This window comes from Acanthochromis polyacanthus, chromosome 24 (assembly GCF_021347895.1).
Source record: "Acanthochromis polyacanthus isolate Apoly-LR-REF ecotype Palm Island chromosome 24, KAUST_Apoly_ChrSc, whole genome shotgun sequence".
Lineage (NCBI taxonomy): Eukaryota > Metazoa > Chordata > Actinopteri > Pomacentridae > Acanthochromis > Acanthochromis polyacanthus.
In genome coordinates, this window is record NC_067136.1 from 1,662,659 (window position 1) to 1,683,087 (window position 20,429).

The 20,429-nt window shown below is 41.6% G+C and overlaps 1 protein-coding gene across 2 annotated transcripts; it reads left to right on the forward strand.

Annotated features, from left to right (window-relative positions):
• The first annotated feature begins 1,164 nt into the window (after positions 1-1,164).
• On the forward strand, positions 1,165-19,790 carry LOC110947964 (uncharacterized). Of its 2 annotated transcripts, XM_051944275.1 has the most exons (6): positions 1,165-1,392; positions 3,087-3,150; positions 5,064-5,622; positions 6,802-6,963; positions 8,551-8,755; positions 10,523-19,790. In XM_051944275.1, the coding sequence occupies exons 3-6, from the start codon at positions 5,478-5,480 to the stop codon at positions 12,456-12,458; spliced, it is 2,448 nt and encodes an 815-aa protein (XP_051800235.1). In that variant the 5' UTR covers positions 1,165-1,392; positions 3,087-3,150; positions 5,064-5,477; the 3' UTR covers positions 12,459-19,790. The 2 variants fall into 2 exon arrangements, with proteins under 2 accessions (XP_051800235.1, XP_022045016.2); XM_022189324.2 differs by lacking the exon at positions 3,087-3,150.
• Positions 19,791-20,429: the final 639 nt, after the last annotated feature.

A 20,429-nucleotide genomic window follows, 5' to 3' on the forward strand; every position in this document is an offset into this window, starting at 1 on the left:
AAAAACTAGTCCAGAACCAGTCCAAAATTAGGCCAAACCAGTTTAAACTGGCTCAAAGCCGTGTGTTGTTGAACAGTTTTGTGTTTTTGTCTTTTTTAGCTTCTCTAGAATAAAAACTCAAAGTTCCGTCTTGTTGCTAGGAGCAGCAGCCTCCCTCAGCCTGCTCTCTGATTGGTCCGCACCCCGCCACCCCGGGCCAATCAGAGGCCAGTGCGTCCGTCATGAGAATCTATAATCTGTTTATTATTCCGACACCAGGATTTATGAGCAGCAGCAGAGAAGAGAGCCTGAAGATGATCCAAATTTGATCCTCCAGCCGGAGGCCGTTTCACAATAAAAGCGTCTGTTGGTGGAAACATCAAGAGAATCATCAGAATTAGAATAAAAACATCTCAGATTGCAGGGCTGCTGCTGTCATGGCGGCCGTCAAGGCCAACAACACACATACACGACTTCCGGTTGTTGTTCGGGTGGTTGCTGCTTTCCAAAATAAAAGTTTGCAGGAAAAAAACACCCGTTAACTACGTTAATATTGTATATTTTTGTATTTATCATTTGAGATTTCACATAAACTCGTCTAAAAAAAGCACCTGTCACAGTATTATTACAATGTTCAATTTACTGTCTCAGCAGTAATAAACACGTGTGGAACAACCTGATGGGTTTAATGATGATAAAGGTTAAAGAAAAACATCAATGCTTCCACCTAGAGAGTTTAAATATAAACAATATAACGGTATTCATTGTACCAATTTGCTTTAAATTATTTATCAAATGTCCAAAGGCAAATTCAAAAACAAAGATAAATGAAAGCCTATTTTAAAAACATGTCCAAACCAGTTTAAACACGTTTCAAAAACAGATGAAAAGGAGCTACAAACGTGTAGAACTAGCCTCTAAAAACTGGCCCAACAGAATCCAAAAGCAGAAAAAAAGCTTTAATCTAAGAATCTAAATGAGACAAATAAAATGAATGTTTTAAATTTACCAGATGAGACTAAACATTAAGATTTCGTCCTTAAATATTACTTATTTTACAGATGTTCTTCTCTTCAGCAACACTCCTAATATCTGTTTTTTTTAACCGACTATTCGCTCCAGCTGCACTTTTTAAACCGCCAGACGTGCTTTTATTGTGAAGGCAGAGGGGTGAACGCGGCGGAAGCGCGTTGTGTCGCGTCGCGCTGACTTGACGTGCCGCTGCGCTGATGGCGGCGGGGCTGGCGGAGGGTCGCACCGAGGAGGGAGAGCGAGGAGGCGGGGGACCGGAGAGACGGAGAGAGGAGGCCCCGGCGGCACCGAGCACCGACACCCCAGCAGCGAACACACCGACGACGGCGGCGCCAAAGCCCGCGGAGCGACACGGAGGAGGACGGACGGATGGATGGAGCGGTACGGTTGTTTTTATTTATGGGGCTACCGTGGGGGTTTACGGTGACCGGGGCCGGAGGCTGAAAACAGCTCGTAGGAATATTAGACTCAAAATAACAACACAACCGGACACGTCTGTGCTGCGCTCACTGACCGACAGCCGTTATGTTTATCGAGCTGCGTGCTGGTGTACGTGCGTGTGTGCGCGCGCATGTGTGTGTGTGTGTGTGTGTGTGTGTGTGTGTGTGTGTGTGTGTGTGTGTGTGTGTGTGTGTGTGTGCAGCACTGCAGCATGCAGCCAGAACCTGGCCCGGTAAGACAGTTTGCCCGGTTCCGGTGAGTCCGGTTGAACTCTGCAGCAGTGTGTGTGTGTGTGTGTACGTGTCTACCTATAGGTGTGGGGACCACTATCAACATGTCCTCACTTAGTAGACTGTCCTCACTCGGTCACTGTCCGGTTGTACGTGAGGACAGTGACCATGTGAGGACAGTCTGCTAAGTGAGGACATGTTGGCCCCGGTCCCCCCAGAACTCTGACAGGTTACAGTGGATAGAGCTCTAATAGGGCCCCATAAGAAAGGACCCCACTGCTGATGATTTTGAGGCACCTTTTTATCAATCAATTATTCTACAGACTAATCCAAACAATTAGTTTTCTACAGAAAGTCAAACATGCCATGACGCGAGGGATCGGTTCCAATCAGGGTAATCTTTTAACCGCCTGGTATTTTGATCGTTTGCTTACCCTGCCGTCTCATAGACGTCACTTAAATGCAGCATTATCAACCAAATCAAACACACAATGTGGAACACAAACGTGGCATATTCTACATTCTACATGTATGATGTGCACCAGTCAGAGGTCAGAAAGCATCGTAGACTACTTTGTCATGGTGCCTCTTTACTAGATAAATATGCTGTCTGCTTGCTGACTGCGAACTGACCCCTCCTGGTGGTGCCACCATTTCAAAAGTACTTGAAGTGTGTATTTAGCTGGAAAGTAGTAGCAGGTTGTGTTAGATAAATTTTCCATGACCACTCCAAACCTGAGTCCCAAAAGAACCATAAAAGTAGTCTAAAACTGGCTCCAACACTGGGCTACAACAGTCTAATAACCAGTCCAGAACTAGTCCAAAAGTAGGCCAAACCAGTTTAAAATCCAAGCCAGAAAACAAGCAGTCCACCACTAAGTCTAAAAGCAGTCTGAAAACATGCTAACGACTAGGCCAAAACCAATTCAAGGCAAAGTCTACAACTTTTCCATCATCACTACAAAACTAAGTCCAAATGTAGTCTAAATAACGGTCCAAAACCAGTCCAAGACTCATCAAAAACAGTCTATGGTATCTGAAAATATTAAATTTTAGATAACTTGAATCAAATTTGGGGCTTTAAAAACTTGAGCAAGACAGCCACGATGCAAAATGTGAACAAACATTCCACAAAGAAATGAGCCCAAAATAATGTCAGAAGTAACATTCTCAGATGTTTAGATTAGGAACAGTGTAGGTCCCAACAAGGCCAATGCAGGAACTCTAAATCAAACACGCCCAGATTGTATCCTAAATGCTTTCTCAAACACTTATTAATGGGAATTCTAAGGTAGCAGACAGATAATGTTTGGCTTAATAAGAGTTTTCAGCAGCTACAACGACAGGGTCAATATATAATTACGGGACTTTTTGTATCATAGTTGACATTTTTACTGTTTTCAGGTCTAAAACCAACATGGCCGCCTATAACCAAACACCAAGATTCTTCTAAGTATTACATATACAAGTAAGTAAAATTTAAATTGAACATGAACATTTAAATTGAACAAGTAAACATGTTGACTACATTATATCAAAAAAGTCAGAAAGCCTTGGAGTCTGGCCAGTCTTTTCTTTAGGAGGAAATGACATCATGTGGAGCAGGTCATGTGATCTGTAAGGAACACACTTCCTGGAGACGTGTTTTTGTAATGGGGAACACAGTGGAAAGGGAATTAATTTGTTATTTTCTATATAAAATTGGATATATTGCTAACTTAATAAACAGAACACAAAACTATTTCTGAGTAAGGTAATTTTATTATTGTTTAGCTCATTAGAAGGTGGTTGGAATTAAATTTAGATGGTTATTTAGTTGACATTTTAGTGATATCCAGTCATTTTTTATTCATAAGTGATTGTTTCCAGAATAAATAATTAAAGATTTTTTAAAGATAAAAAAACATTACTTCTTTACTTTTAATAAAAATGTATGCAAGATATATCACATGGACTTCAAAAACTACTCATTTTATATATTGACCCATTTACAGTTTGGGACGTTTTTTTAAATGGTTAGCATGTAAATCAATTTTGGATCTGTGATTTTACTTACTGATATGTGTAAATGAACAAAGCAGGTAAGAATCTGTAAAAAAAAAAAAAAAAGCTCATTTAAAAATGTTGATGAAATTCAGTATTTTACAGTGTGTGTCCTTCTTGACGTCTACACCTGTCCCTGTTTGTGTCCTTTTTATCACTTTGCATCTCATTTTGGTCGTAATTTGTCAGTTCTTCACAAATTTGCCTCCTTTTCATAATTTGTTTAAATCTCATTTTGCATCGCATTTTGGTCATTTTGTGTCTGTTTTTGGTCATTCTGTGTTTTTTTTTTATCATTTTGTGTCTCATTTGGTCGTGTTTTGCCCGTTTTTCACAATTTTGTGTCTTTTTCATAATTTTTGACCTCATTTTGGATCTCATTTTGGTCATATTTTTGTCTGTTTTGGTTGTTTCGTGTCTTTTATTATCATTTTGCATCTCAATTTGGTCATTTCTTTGTCTGTTTTTGACAATTTTGTGTCCTTTTAATCATTTTTGATCTCATATTTCAGTCATATTTTTGTCTGTTTTGGTTCATTTTGTGTCTTTTTCTATAATTTCTGCATCACATTTTGTGTCTTTTTTTGATCATTTTGCATTTTGCATCTCATTTTGGTTTTCTTTTGTCTGATTTTGCCTATTTTGTCCTTTTTATCATTTTGCATCTCATTTTGGTTGTGTTTTTTGTCTGTTTTTGGTCATTTTATGTCTTTTTCATTATTTTGCATCTCATTTAGTTAATGTTTTTGGTCATTTTGTGTCCTTTTCATCATTTTTAATCTTAATTTGGTCATTTTTTTGTCTGTTTTTGGTCATTTTGTGTCTTGTTTTTCATTTTGCATCTCATTTTGGTCATATTTTTGTCTGTTTTTGGTCATTTTTTGTTTTGTTAATCATTTTGCATCTCAGTATAGTCATGATTTTCTCAGTTTTGGGTCATTTTATGTCTTTTTCATTATGTTGTATCTCATTTTGGTCATGTTTTTGGTCATTTTGTGTCTTGTTTCTCATTTTGCATCTCATTTTGGTCATGTTTTTGGTCATTTTGTGTCTTGTTCATAACTTTACACCTCATTTTGGTCATGTTTTTGTCAGTTTTTGGTCATTTCGTGTCTTTTTCTCCTTGACATCTACACCTGTCCAGTTAGCGCATCACGGCAGCGATGGTCCTCACATGTGCAGAAGCGCTAACTCGTGTGTGACTCGGACAGAGTGGCAGCTTTGTGTTGGTTGTGGTTTGAGTCGCTGCGGTGATGAATATCAAGCAGTCGTGCAGCTGTGTGACGCGTCGTCGAGTTCTTTATCAATAAACTATTGTGTTTTCTTCTCTCTCTGCAGTTTAGGACCTCCTATTGGCCAGCATCCCGTCTCGTCCCACCAGCCGCTGCTACAGTTGCAGTTATTGTTTGTTAGCTGAAGTGCAGTGAAACTAGCTATAGGGGGCGCTATCCTGTGAATGAAATAGACACTCCCGTGCTAGACGATGAGCTCAGAAAAGTGACAGTGAAAGTTGCAGGCTAGCAGCTGAAAAATGTAGATTAGCTTCATTCTGAAACTGCCTGCAGCTAGCGGCTAACAGCTATCAAACAAACCGAAAACAAACTGTGCAGAAGTGAAATTCAGTCTGAAAACAGACTAGACAAAAATGTAGCTGGACTGTGATCTCAATCCGAGTGTTCAGCGGCTAACGGCTAGTTAGCGGCTAGCAAGCAGCGGTGGCGCGGGGCTGATTGTGGGCGGAGCAGGGGTGCGATGGAGTACCACTCCGGTGGCAGCCTGCCCCTGCTGGGGAGACCGCGGTACTGCCCTGGGGCCAGCGCTAACGGAGGATACCTGTGTGAGACGGGACACTGCTGTGGAGAAACCGGCTGCTGCACCTACTACTACGAACTCTGGTGTAAGTTCAACACACTGAGGCCCAAAAATTGCCTCTATCTTCAAAAAGGCATTGTTTATTATAGCTACAAACTGTTAAAACAGAAAGAACAGTCAGATTTTAAATTTTAACATTCTTTAAACTGTCATCTGTGACATTTCTGAGCTTATAAAAAATCACTAAACTGTACTTGTCAAATTCAGAAATATGCCAAAAAAGTGTATATCAGGACAAAAAGCTTCCTATGTGCAAAACTCTTGCCAAAACCAGACTTATTTTAATTTTTTTCACATCAACTTGTGTCTGTTTTTGGTCATTTGGTGTCTTTTTCATTATTTTGCACCTCATTTTGGTCATCTTTTTGTCTATTTTTGGTTATTTTATGTGGTTTTCATCATTTTACATCTAATTTTGGTCATATTTTTGTCTGTTTCATCATTTAGCATCTCATTTTAATCACTTTTTTGTCTTTTTAAAATTTATTTCATGTGTTTTTCCCCTTTTGGCATCTCAGTTGGGTCATTTTGTGTAATTTTTATCAATTACATCCATTTTGGTCAACTTTTTGTCAGTTTTTAGTAATTTTGTGTCTTTTTTTTTTTTTACCATTTTCTTTGCATTTTGGTCATTTAAAGTCTTTTTTTACATATTTTTTTGTCTCATTTTGGTCATGTTTTTGTCTGTTGTTTGGTTATTTTGTGTCTATTTTTTATCATTTTGCATCTCATTTTGTTCACCTATTTCTCGGTTTTTGATCATTTTTTATCTTTGTTATGTTGTATCTGATTTCGGTCACATTTTTGCCAGTTTTTACTCATTTTGTGTCTTTTTCACCATTTTGCATCTCACTGTGGTCATTTTTAGTCTTTTTCCAATCATTTCTCATCTAAGTTTGGTCATATTTTTGTCCATTTTTTGGTCATTTTGTCTTTTTCATGATTATATGTTCCTTTTCTTAAGTGTTTTTCGTGGTTTCATCACCTGAAACCTCTCCTTGACTGTCTGATTCTGATGTCTGAGTTAGAGTGTGAGAAAAAGCTGCAGGTCTGTCTGACGAGAAGTAAAGTTCACAGTCCTGCATCTTTGCTTTAATATGGAGTCTAACAATCAGAAGCAGCTGCAGATGTTGGCGTCGCGGCAGCTCCAGATGTGTCTAGGTAACATCTGTTTCACTGTGTGTGTGTGTGTGTGTGTGTTCAGGGTTCTGGCTGCTGTGGACCGTCCTCATTCTGTTCAGCTGCTGCTGCGCCTACAGACACCGCCGAGCCAAACTACGAGTCCAGCAGCAGCAGAGGCAGCGAGAGATCAGCCTGCTGGCCTACCATGGAGCCAACTCCTACCCGTCCTCCATGCTTGACCTCAGTAAGACCCTGACCCCATCATACCGAGGGCCGTCAGTCAGTCGAACAGATGTGATCGTCTGCACGGCTGTTCCCTACACATAAATGTCGAGGGTAGAAGTTAATGTCAGGGCTAAAACTGAGCGTTGAGACAGAAACTGTCTTTGGGACCAAAGCTGGGTGTAAAAAAAGACTGGGTTTGGGGTTGAAACTGAGCATCAAGACTTAAACTGGGTTGTGGGGGCAAAACTAGACATTCAGCCTGAAACTGGACTTTTAGCCTGAAACTATAGGCCAGAACTGAAACTTGGTTTGAGAGGCTGAAAGTATGTTTGGAGTTGAAGCTGGGTGTCAAGGCCGAAACTGGACATCGGGACAGGCCTTGGGGTCAGGACCAAAACTGGGTTGCGGGGCCAAAACTGGACATTTGGCCTGAAACTGGGCTTTGGAACTGAAACTAAAGGCCAGGACTGAAACTGAGTTTCAAGGTCAAATTTGGACTTAAGGACAGACCTGAGGGTCAGGACCAAAACTGGGGGTCAGGACCAAAACTAGACATTTGGTCTGAAACTGAGCTTTGGAAGGGAACTGTAGGCCAGGAATGAAACTGGTGTTTGACTAAAACTGGGTTTGAGGGGTTGAAACTGGCTGTCGAGGGCAAAACTGGGTTACAGGACTAAAACTAGACATTCGGCCTGGAATTGGGCTTTGGGACTGAGACTTTAGGATTGACTGAAACTGGGCGTTGAGGCAAAACTAGGCTTGTGGATGAACTTGGGGTTTCAGTACCAAAACTGAATTGCAGGGCCAAAACCAGAGATTCAGCCTGAACCTGGACTTCAGGACTGAGACTTTAGGCCAGGAATGAAGCTGGGCTTGAGGGTCCACTTACAGCCATGTGGGATCATTTCAGGAGGTAAAGGACGACCTCAAGAAGGTTCAAACTCGTCAGTCTTAAACACAGTTCATCATTTCAGACGTATAAGAAGCGTTAGCCACTTAGCGTGGCTGCTTAAGCTAAACTTAGCAAGCTTCAATGAAACAACAAAAGAATGATGGAGCCTACAAAACTCGGTTTCCAGGTTTTCCTGGACGTGGAATCCACTCAGTGTCTCTACACTCCTTCATCAACATCACAGTGAAGTCAGTTCCTCTTTTGTTTTTGTGGCTGACAGACTGACGCTGTCGATTTGCTAATCAGTTGCCGTCTCGACTCAGTGGCACTGAAGCACAATTCTGCTGATTGTCAGATGTAAAACTGCCTTTATGTCCTGCAGAAGTTTGTCCTCTCATCACTTTCAAGTTTTGTTTGTTTTTTACTCAGGAGGATTTTTCTACCTACAGAAAGGTTTAACATTCCACTGTAATGCTATATTTGGGTTGTTGGTTTGACCACTTTGCCACTAAAATCTCGACCATAAAATATTACAGAAATGATATAAAACTGCATTTGGATTTTTTGTGGGTGAGACCACTGTGCTTCTAACCCCCAGATTCAGTCTTCTTGGAGAATAAATGAAGTCTTACACAGCAATGTAAAAACTCATACACGTTCACATATGATTTATGGGCTGCTTTTCTCTGAGCTCGCTCCCCTCTTCTCTTTAAGGTTTCCTGGCGTCGCTGAAGCTGCCGTCCTACGAGGAGGTGGCGGCTCAGCCCTCCACCCCTCCACCTCCTTACAGCTCCGTCTTCACCACGCCTCGGTACCCGCAGCCTCCACGCGCCTCCGACCCCCACCTGCTGACGCAACACGGCCCGCTGCTGCACCGTCCGCTCAGCGACGGGCCCTCCTCCCTCAGCTCCGACAACAGGTGACGCTACCGCTAGCTGGTTAGCGATTATGAAGCATCACTGGCACCGCAGCACTGTTATGGATGGTACTTCCACTGCTAATACCGCTGATACAGTAGTTACCAGTAGTACTCCTGATACTGTTGTTATTGTTGCTGTACTGCTACTACTGTTGGTAAAACTACTGCTAATACCTACTGCATTTGGCTACTGATGCGTACATGTACTAGGAGCCGATCACGGCGTTTTCTTGATTGTTATTGGCAGTAGGCTATGCTGATTTTTCAGGGTTTCTGCAGGGCATTTAAAAGCAATAGTCACTAAGCTGATTTTGCGAAAATTTAGGCCTTAAATGGCAAAAAAATCATTAAATTTGATTCTCAGTGGCATTAAAAAAATTTTCTGCAGTTTTCAAGAAATTATTTGACAATAATAACCTAATAATACATGATTATAGACTGCTATTCATCAGATATGTGCATCTGTGTAAACATGCCAAACCACTGCAATAATTGTTCCAGCCGGTTGGGTACAAAAACTGCATGTTTTTAACCCTCTTATCGTTCTGCAGGTCAAATCGACCCATTTGAAAGTTTGAAAATGTGGGGGAAAAAAATATTCTCATGTCCACATTTTCAACATTTTTGGAAAATTTTTGAACATGTTAAAAATGTTTAAGAACATTCACATAAAAATCAACCAAAATCCAGCGAATTTCGCTGGATTTTGGTTGATTTTTATGTGAATGTTCTCAAAGAAAATATTAGAAGTTTTACTGATATATGTGTAGTCACGTTAGATATTTTTAGGATTTTTTTGGAAGATTTTTACTCATTTTTTGAAAATATTTGCAAGAACTGTCTTGCCACATTTTTTAAAAAAAAGAAACTTTTAAGGTAAACTTTTAAGGAATTATTGGAATTTTCTTCCTAAAGGTTTTACAAATTTTCAGAAATTTGGGGAATTTTTTTTGCTGAATTTTGGGATGTTTTTCAGACAAGGAAACAATATTTTTTGGTGCCCATAAATGAGGACAGCAGGAGGGTTAAAGTGGTCGGCAGGCTGGACCAGGTGGAGGAGAGCTGGGAAATGGGGAAATACAAATTCCAGCAAAAATGGCTGGAAAACGTTGATTTCAGAGAATGACTGCAGCCCGTGGGTGGTCAGGAGTGGTTTCTGGACTCAGAAATAGTGAAAGTTAGGGACAGTTTTCATATAAAAAAAATCTTCTTTTAGAAAAAAACAAACCCGTGTAATTTGTTGAGTTCACGGTCATGGCATTACATTTTTTACAGTATAGCATTAAAATGGCATGTATTAAATCTGACTGACTGATTCCTGCAGAAACCCTGTTTTTGTGTAACATGACAAAAAGACCACTGCTTTTTAGCTACTGGAGTAGAGAACCGATGTGCTAGTGCATCTCTTGTGCACTAGCTGGAGGTCATTAAGCCTCTGAAAACTCTTTATCGTGATGCTCCTTTATGCGCTAAACACCCACAAAGCTCTGTGCTCGACAACCTCTTCTGGTCTCTACACAGTAAGCGGCTCCACCTGGTGGCACAGGCAGAGAGCAGCTACTAGCTAATCTGCAGTACTTCAACTATTTATTAAATAGGTAAATGGTGTCTAGTATTGGCAAATACTAAATATCAAATCAGTCAGATTGGATTGGGAGATAAAAACGTGCATTGAAACATCTCGAACATGTGCGTCAACATTCAGTTGGATCCTGTTTTAGTTTCAGGATGAAACCCCTAAAGAATACATGCGTTTGTTTCCTGCAGCTCCAGCTGTTCCTGTGACTCCTGCTGCCCCTCCTCTCCATGTAGCTCCTCCCTATCCGCACCAGTCACTTATGAGACAGACACAAGCCACGCCTCCACGCCTAGCGAGGCCATGCCCCTCACCCTCGATGTCACCATGGAGACCATCACTGCTGCCGCTACCCGCTTGGAGGCAAATGAGGCTCGACTTGCTGCTGAGAAAATGGCCACCGCGGTGGCCGTAGACATTGACGAAGTAGACGCTGCTGGAGCTCAGGAACCCATTGCCACGGACTCATCTGTTCCCAACCAGACTGTTACTGTGGCGGTTGTTACCAGGGTGGCTTCCCCTCAGCCTTCACCCTCATCTGGTCCCATGCTGACCCTTCCTATCGGAACGACATCTCCCACAATGCAGCAGTTGGACAAAGTACCAGGTACCCCGATGGTCAGCACCTGTAGCTCAAGTACCCTCCCCAGTCCCAGTGCTGTTGATGCAGCTCTCCCCTCCATCCAGATGATAAGCACCGAGGGTCCAGCAACCATCCCTGCCCCCAAGACCACCTGCATGTCAGGGCCTCCTACCCCAACAGGTAGCGCTTCTCTCAGCCCTGAAGCTCCTGAAGCCCTAGAAACCCTTACACTAACAAGAACTTGTGACACAGCCACTGTTCCTGGTAGCCCAACCTCAGCACCATCCCCAGATGTTGGAAGAACTTTGGTCCTGATAGCAGATTCTGCTGGTCTCCCAACGTTGAACCCAAGTCTTAGCCTTGTGCCAGTTCTGGCACCTTCAAAGCATACCCAAGATCAAGAACCAGAATCACTGCTCTCAACGCATACCCAAGCTCCAGATCCTGCACCTTTAGACCAGATTCTGGTTCCGAATGCACAACCTCAAACCAACGCAGACTCCTTGAGTAAGAATAACGAAACTCCAAAACCTGAATGTTCAGATCTTGCCCTAGATGCAGCACTCACTTCACCCATATCAGCTCAGAACCTACTACTGTCATGTGGACCAGGTCTTGTCCACTTTCCTCCGAGTCCAGAGGCGGGGTCCTCACAACACTCAGGTTCTGATGCGGTTCTATCTTGTCTAGATTCACCTGCAGTTGCAGACCGTTCATTTCCTTCTTTGGTCCATTTTCAATCATCAGACCCTGTCCTTCCATTGCCTTCAGATGTCCACACTGGTTTGAGTTCCGATTCTGGTTCTGGATCACGCTCTGGATCAGGTCCTCTGATCACCTCTACCCCAGTTCTCACCTTCTCAACACCTGGGTCCACCTCTGTCTTCTGCCCAGCCATAAACATAGAGTCTGAATTGTCCCCTGCAGCTTTCTCCCCATCCTCACCCCCATCCCTTACCTCTCCTCCTTCCCCACCCTCCCTTCCACCCCTGTCCTCCACCTCCCTCCCTGCACCAGCTTTGCTCCTGGACCCCCTCACTGCTCTGCACCAGTCTGACAAAGGTGGATCTTCTTCTGGCCATGCATCCTCCCTGTCCCCCTTGCCTCGGGCTACTCAGTCCCCACCCAAACAGACTCTTTTCTCTCCCTGCGTGGACGTCTTTGAACCAGGACCCCCCTGCTGGGAGGATGAAGACGAGGAGCAGGAGGAGAAGGACAATGACGAGGATGAAGATGAGGACATGGGGGCTGATGAGAGCCAGTACCGACACCGGCGACTCACTGGTGACTCTGGGATCGAGGTGTGCAGGTGTCGGGTGGAGGACGAGGACGAGGAGGATGAGGGGGAAAGCAAGGAGGAAGGCAGGATAGGAGGAGGAGAAGGGGAGTGTGACAAGAAAGGGGGTGGAGACACTGATCTCCATGACAGCATGGACTGTCCTGTGAGAGGACAGATGACCGCGGAGGAAGGACTCGCACTGTGTACCGCCACGCCAACATCCGAAGACAGCAGCAAAGTTGTCATTGTCATGGAGACGGTGTGACGGACATGAATGGTCGGATCAAAGCATCCAGACAAGAGTTGAACACGAGGTGAATGACGCCGCTTCAAACTGATTTTCTGTTCCCACAGAAATGATTGTAATTGAGTTGGGTCGCATTAATACGCCTCCACAGGTATCAGATGGTTGATGGGATGAGAATCATCACAAAGCTTTATGACACGTTTCATTCAAAGCATTTTGGGAATGGAAAGGAACATTAGGACACATATTACATGAGGCTGGAGAGTTGTCTATTTATGAAGAATGTCTAAAACTCTACTTAAGGCTAAGAGCGGTCAGCAGCTTGTTCTGAAGTGTCATCCGGTAATATTCTTTGCCAAAGCAAATGTAGTCGAAGTTGGTGCTTTACAACCAGTAACGCTTCTGTTCAGTCTCGTGTGAATCTCCCAGAATCTCTACAACGAATCTTGCAGAACAACCGATGCCCAAAATAGAACAAAATGAGGCACAATAAATTTAGTAAATGCTTTGGAAAGGACATTAGGAGTTAATTCAGTGTGTTGGAATAATTCTTCTTCAGCAACATTTAAAATTAGTTGTTTATAAAGGTTTACATTTAACACAAAGGAGAGATCAAATGAAACAGACTTCAGTGGTTGTAGTGTTTCGACCTACACTAGAGAGTAAAAGTCAGGATATTATGGACCTTCAGACTGTGTTTACATCCATAGCAGCTTCTGATAAACCATTGCTGCATTTCCTGGCAGTCAAGAGTTGTTTAGTTTGTAGAGACATCAAAAATCCACCCGGTACATTTAACCAAAGCTACTGGTGACTACAAGCTTGCTAGCTAGTCACGTTAGCACATTAAGTAGTGTTCCAGTTGGATTTAAACAGCTGCACATCTTGGTTGTATGTCTTTTTCTGTTCATATTATGCTTTCGTTAGTTTTAGATTATTGTTGTGTCTTCGAATGGCACTTTTTTAAAAAAAATGCAAATCTGACAAATCATCTCTAGTTTATTGGTTTCTCCTTTCATATTTGGCTTCAAATCAAAATGTGTCCCCAGCAACTACATCCCTGATGTTAAAGTCAGTAGATGCTCATAAAAAAAGTAGAGTTGGTTGAATATTGGTAGTGTGTTGAGATTAGCAGGTGGTGGCGTTAGTCAGCATGGAAGTAGTGCAGCTGTTTTTTACAGATAAATGTTAATAGCGCAGCTGTTGAACCCTCACGGGTCGTAAACATGGGAACCTTCTGTCTAACGGCGACCCTTACAGAAGTGACGCTTTCTCTCGTTCGTCAAGAAACTCAGAACTTAAAATAGTTGAACGTCTACCCGGAGACACCTCGCCTGTCTCATGTGATGACGAAGGTTTGGAAAAGCTCCGCGGACAGATTGGCTGTTTTGGAATCGAAGCAAGGCAGATGTAGGAGGATGATTCACGCTGACTGACAGTGGGGAAGACTGATTCATTCATGAAGGCGACGTTTTGAAGCGGAATTAGGTGGGGCGTTTTCAGATTTCTGTCCCGGTCCGACTCACTCGGTGCGGAGGGTTTCGGGGCGGATGGATCGGTCGGCTTCCTGCGCAGACAAAAAGCTCTGACGGGAACAAAAGCTAAAACAATGGGCACTTTTAGACGGAAACAAAGCGTCAAACAGAGTAGAGACGGAAGACGTCATCATCCCCGTCTTTGCCTCTTTCTCTGAGATGAAACAATAAACACCACAGAGCCGGTCTGAACAATAAAGCTCTGCCTTTTGTTTTGTGCATCTCTGCATTCATAGACACCTCTCCTCCTTGTCAGATTCACCCAACAAGTCAGAGCAGGGCTTTAAAATGAAACTGGGATTTCCATTGAGGCCGTCATTGTAACATATTGATGTTTCGTACGCTGTAAGCTCAGTAGGCGTGTCGATATTAATATTTTGTGACAGAAAGACATGAAGGTAGAATATATTTTGTCAATGATTTGTATAGTACATGCTGGTGTTTTTCAAATCACCGTAGAATCTGAAATGAGTAAAGAGCAATATTTTTCATCAGCAAGAGTCCGAAAAAACAAAAAACACAGCTTCAGAGAGGCTTGATAGTGAAGCATTGTTGAGTATCTGTGGTTCAAGCAATTTCTGCGCTCGAAAACTTTCGAACAAGCCTTCTTCTTGGAGGTTTTCACTCAGCAAAAGCAGGATTTCCAACAAGCTTGACGGGGCTGCGCCATCACATTTGTGGAGGTCAAAACAAAACCCAACATTCGGTCCGCTTGTTATCTCGTGTCAGAGAACCCGGTTGGAGCACAAAGGTGAGATGCCTCTTAGTTTTTCGTACACCTGCTCCCACAAAGTGCACTTGTTTTTGCGACTGGTAATGTGAGCTGCACTGGAAAGTTTCACAAATGTGCGGCACGTTGGAAAAGTCAATCTTTAGTGGCGTTTAGCAGATTGCACCAGCAGACGATTGCTTGAACCAGAACCGTGAGAATGTTCTGACTTCGTCTCAGAGGGTAAAGACTTGGAGCATCTTCTATCGATTGGAATTCTGGTTGACCGAGTCTTAAACCCTGTGACCATGCTGCATTACAATATCATTCTTGACAGAGGTACCCATAGGATGGACAAAGTTAATTATTCTGACAAAAGCATCGTCCTGCCATTAGAAGGACGCGACAGAGCGGATGATTTCACACCTTTTGGTACTCGATTGGGATCCTGAGAAGGGATTTCGTGTGTGGTTGGACGTCTTTGAGGAGCTTGTAGAAGCTCTAGGACCTTCTCTGGAAAGCTCAAGGGTGACACCGAGCCATCGATGTTGTGGTTGATGTTGTGGTTGATGGTGTTTTTTGTTTACCTGAACTAAAAAGGTTATATATCTTCATGGTTGCAGAGTGCCATTTCTACTTGACAACTGTTACTACTTTAGGATTAGATAGAGCCGTTCTTGCTCTGTGTGAATGTGGACTTTTGAGCAGAGTGAATGAAGGAGTGTTGTCTGAAATCTGTCTGTAGCTCAGGTTTCCAAAGGATGTCCAGCCCTGAGATATAGAAAGTTTTGGGAGTATCTGGAATCTCACCAGAAATCTGCCTGTAGTAACTTCTAAACAGATCAATGAAGGCATTCGTGATCAGACAGAACCAATGATTTTAGTAACTGGTTGGATCTTCTAAATCACTGAAGGTCCCGTCTGTTCTCTGGAGGCGTCAAATCAGATCCAAAACCAAGTTCTAGCAAATAGTTTGGCACAAATTTGAGAATTTCATCTGTTTTCAGACCTGTGAACTTTTGTAATTTCACCCTTAAAAGACATCTGCCCCATGAAGCCATTTTAATGGTTCAATATCTCCAGAAATAGAACTCCTGCAGCCATGAAATGTGGTGAGAACAGACAGAATAGTTCAATCAGATCAGAATGATTAAAAAGACCCAGCAGAAGACACAGTTATTATTTATTAGCCTTTGAAAATAAATGAAAGTGCAAAATTTTCCAACAGAGATGGTATAGTATCTCTATGAGTAAGTGTATATCTATGGATGGATCCATATTTCTACTAAAATACAGTCTCTGGTCCACATTTAACCAACTTTGAAGACTCTAACATCAGTAGAATCTGATGTGTGGAAAGTTTGACCAGACAATGTTCCATTTTTTTGCCATGTTGGAGTGAAATCTGTCCAAAATGACTCAAAAGCATTCAAATTTACTGAAGTGTTGTTCAAAATAACATGAACATTGTCCAAAATGACTCAAAATTTGGCCAAAAATGCCAATATTTAAGGTTTATTGGCTCTGAAAAATGGAAAAAGTGCAAAATTTTCAAACAAATGTGGTATTATGTCACTGTAAAATTCCAATAAGTGTATATAAATGAATGGATCCATCTTTCTACTAAAAATACAGTCTTTGGTCAACAGCTCTCCAACTGTTTAGGCTCTAACGTCAGTAGAATTTGATATGTAGAAAGTTTGACCAGACAAGGTTCTATTTTTTTGCTATTTTGGAGTGAAATCTGTCCAAAATGACTCAAACCATCCAAATTTACTAAAAAGTTGTTCAACATAAGATGAGGATTGTCCAAAATAACTCAACATTCGGCCAAAAATGCTTAAAACTTAACAAACTTACCACGGACAAAGAAACTACATAAGCCAGCCCACCAAACTTGCCAGTGCTACATGCTAATGCTAACTCTAACTGCTAATTGCTTAAATACTTCACTACTTCTTCCAAGCCCACCACAGACAGAGACTATAGAAGCAGACTTCGTATAAGATTCAAGTACCAATTGCTAATTGCTAGTCGCTAATGCTATCTGAAAAGAAAAAACAAAAGAAGACAAGGACACAGCCACTACCTTAGACCACAGACTTACCTGAGATGGCCACATGGTCCCAGAGAGACTCTAACAGGCCACGCCTCCACCTGATCTACATTTCCTCTTCCTGGATCTCTGCCCATTGGTTGAGGGAACATAATGCGGGGAAAGCAGAGTGAAGAAGTAAAATAAAGAAAAATGTCCAAACCGACTCAAAAAAATGTCCAAAATGAATTCAAACTTGTCCATATTTCTCATAATTTATTTAAAATGTCTCCAGACCTGTCCAGGATGATTAAAAGTCTCCCCAAAATGAGTAAAATGTGTCCAAAACTACCTTAAAAATGGAAAGAAATGTGCAAATGTTCAATCCAGGCTGGTATTGTGTCTCCATACAATTCCTGTAATTGTCGATATATATGGATCCCTCCATAGATATAAACACTGACAGGAACTTTATGGGACACTATAATATCCTAGTTTGATAATGTTGCACTTTGTTCAATTTTCATTGCCAATAATTAATCAGTATTGTCATTTTGGATGGTTTTGAGTCTTTCTTGGCAGGTTTCCAGTTACTGTGGACGTTATTCATCTTATGTTGGACACATCTTTATACATTATGGATAAATGAATCGTCTTTGGCTGATTTAAAGTCTAAATATCTAAAATATGGAACCTTGTCTGGTCAAACTTTCCCCACATCAGATTCTACTGATGCTAGCAAAAGTTGGTGAAATGTTGACCAAAGACTGGATTTTAGTAGAAATATGGATCCATCCATATTTTTACGGGGACTTTTTGGAGACACTATACCATGTTTGTTTTGTTTACTTTTATCCATTTTCAAGGACCAGTAATTTAAAAATGTTCTCAGCCGGGAACAGTTTTGTCCACGTTCTCACCAAACTGCAATACTGTCAGAGTTTTGAGTATTTTTTGGAGATCCTTTAAATGGACTAAAATAAATTGTTTTTTAGGGTGAAGTTCATATGAAATTCTCAACATTCAACTAAAGTATTTTACAGAACTTAGTTTTGGGTGAAATAACAGCTAAGTGAAATCTGAGACGGTGGAGGAACACTGCCGTCGACCTCCATGGTTATTGTCCTGGCGACTGTAAGGCCGGAGATATACTTGTGTTCTACCTACGCATTCACGTCTATGACCAGCTACGTCATGAATGTAACCATTCACACATTTGCCTTTTCACTGGAGGATTCGAGACGAGAATCAGATGGAACAGGACAAACATGGCGACACATGAGGAACTTTATGTGATGTTTTATGCATCATCGACTCCTGAGGATGAGCACAAACAGATGCAGGACACACGAACACATGGTTAAAACAAAGTTTATCTCCTGCTGTAGCTTCAGTGAGGCGCCAGCATTGGTTGGAGTTGGACCTAACGGTCAGGACGTTGTGTTGTCTTAGATGTTCTGGTGGCGAAGTCAAGGCATGATAAGGGCTGGATAACCTTTGGAAACCATCGTCTTTCTGTCTTTTTGTTGAGATGTTTAATCCAAACATGTTTCTGAACAATTCCGACCGGATTCACATTCAGAAGTTTAGATTCAACCCAAAGATCGATCCCAGAGTAGTGATCAGCTCCACTACTCTCAAGTCTGTAGTGATGCAGACATTTACAGAAAGAGTAGATCCACTAACCATCTAATCCAACTAAACACTGGTGATCATCTGAAAGGGTGACTGAACTTCGTCAGGATGGTTTCAGTTTAACTACAAAGTTCCAGTCACCTTTATGAAAGTTTTATATTTCTTGCAAACAGTTGTAGTTCAGCTTTGGAATCGTTGCCGCAACTTTGCAGCAAGTCGTATTTCCAAATACAAATTATACGTGTATCAAACCTGCAGCGGGTTTAGCAGTAACTTTGGAAAAGTCTTTGTTGATTAGCTCCTTTATCCTTAGACAGGGCTTGATTCAGTCACATCTCCACAACCTTCCTGTTAAGAGGCGACGGTGCTAACCAGTCAGGAAGTAGCACGAAAATCAACCTCGAAATAATACACTATGACTTTGTCTGAGAGCCTTCAAGAGTCAACTGGACATCTCTTTTAGATTCTTCAAGAAGTTTCACCTTCAGCCAAGAGGATTCTTCAGAGTGCTAAAACACCTGAAACTCAGTCAATTAGAAGTGAAGATGCCTCTTGGATGAAGGTGAAACATCTTTAAGAACCTAAAAGAAAAGTCCAGGTTGTTTTCTACCAAAGCTCCCAGGATCTACTCAGATGTAGTTCAATCAGCGAGTTTCCAGCTCGATTTCCTGTCTAACCCTGATCCTTATCATTCGTTCCCCTGCATCACTCCACAGTAAGAAAGTACAATATGACTTTTGCTGCAGATTTGTGGGAAAACTACCAAAGTTTGTCTACAACTGTCTTCCAAGATGACAGACTAGTAGCACATTTATTACTAGAAGTTTAGCACCACTAGCTAACTGTTGTCACAACCCATCAGTGGTGGGAAACTTCTCATTATTGCCAGATTGTTGCTCAAGGCTTGCATCTGGTGGTAATTTTCTTTCTGCAGTGTCTTTGCTGCTTGTTGGCCTCAAGTTTGTCTCAAATTTCTACTTTGGTGAAACGCCATGAGTGGAAATCCACCATGAGATCCTACCGGAGGAACTGAAGGACTCTTAGTCATACTGTGGGTCATCATTCATGCATTTAGAACATCCTATTTAAATGATCTTTGACCCTGAGACTCCATTCAAACTCAGATGTTTAATCAGCGTTTGCTCATTGGAAGCAGCTCCACCTGTGGTTTATTTATTTTACTAAAATGTTGTTTCCACTGTAGGAGTCCTTCCTGTCGACTCGATGCTTTTCTCTTCCTCCTGGTTTGCATGAGGTTTCTGTCGGAGGAGTCAGAGGAAGCAGAGAAGAGATCGGTCGTTAAAATCCCGATGCTAATTATTGGTATTGGTAGTGTGTGTGTGTGTGTGTGTGGATGTACGTGTGTGTGACCTAACTAAACCAGCCTGTTCTAAAAGTGTGTGAAACTATACTGAATAAAACTGTCAAATCTCAAACCTGCCTCTGTTTGTACGGAAAAACCATCTTCAACGAATGATCTATCAGTTTTTATTGATTACATATCAGTCATAGTGTAGAACTGCAACAATAATCAATGATGATAATGCACTACTTAATTATTCATGTTTCCATGATTTGTCATGAACAGCTTCAATTTTAATTTTTCAATTTTTAATAACGTTGGAGGTTAGCATTAGCTTGCTAGCTCAAAGCTGTTATGTAGAGCAGCTAAAGGTTAGTCTAGCATTAGCAGTTAACAGTGTGTTTTTAAGTATTACATCCAAAAGCCTGTTGTGTTTAAACGTCTTTATCGTAGACTAAAAGAGCTATTCTCATTCTCGCTGGTACTTCAGATCGAACTTTATTGACTGATTAAAAAACTGTAATAATGTATAATTATACTCCACTGCAGTAATAATGATAATAGTTAATTCACCAGATATTTATTCAGGTTTCCATGATTTGTCGTGAGTAGCTTAAAATTTTTGAATCAAACTTTAGAAGTTAGTATTAGCTCAAAGCTATTATGTAGAGAGGCTGAAGTTTAGCCTAGCATTACCAGTTTAAGACTGTGCTAATGTGTTAATTTACAAATTTTACATCCAAAAGCTTGTTATGTTTAATAACAGCCCTTA

Coding starts and splice junctions, on each gene's coding strand:
- LOC110947964 (XM_051944275.1), top strand. CDS start 5,478: ATGGAGTACCACTCCGGTGGCAGCCTGCCCCTGCTGGGGAGACCGCGG. Junction 5,623..6,801: donor CTACTACTACGAACTCTGGT/GTAAGTTCAACA, acceptor GTGTGTGTTCAG/GGTTCTGGCTGCTGTGGACC. Junction 8,756..10,522: donor TCCCTCAGCTCCGACAACAG/GTGACGCTACCG, acceptor TGTTTCCTGCAG/CTCCAGCTGTTCCTGTGACT.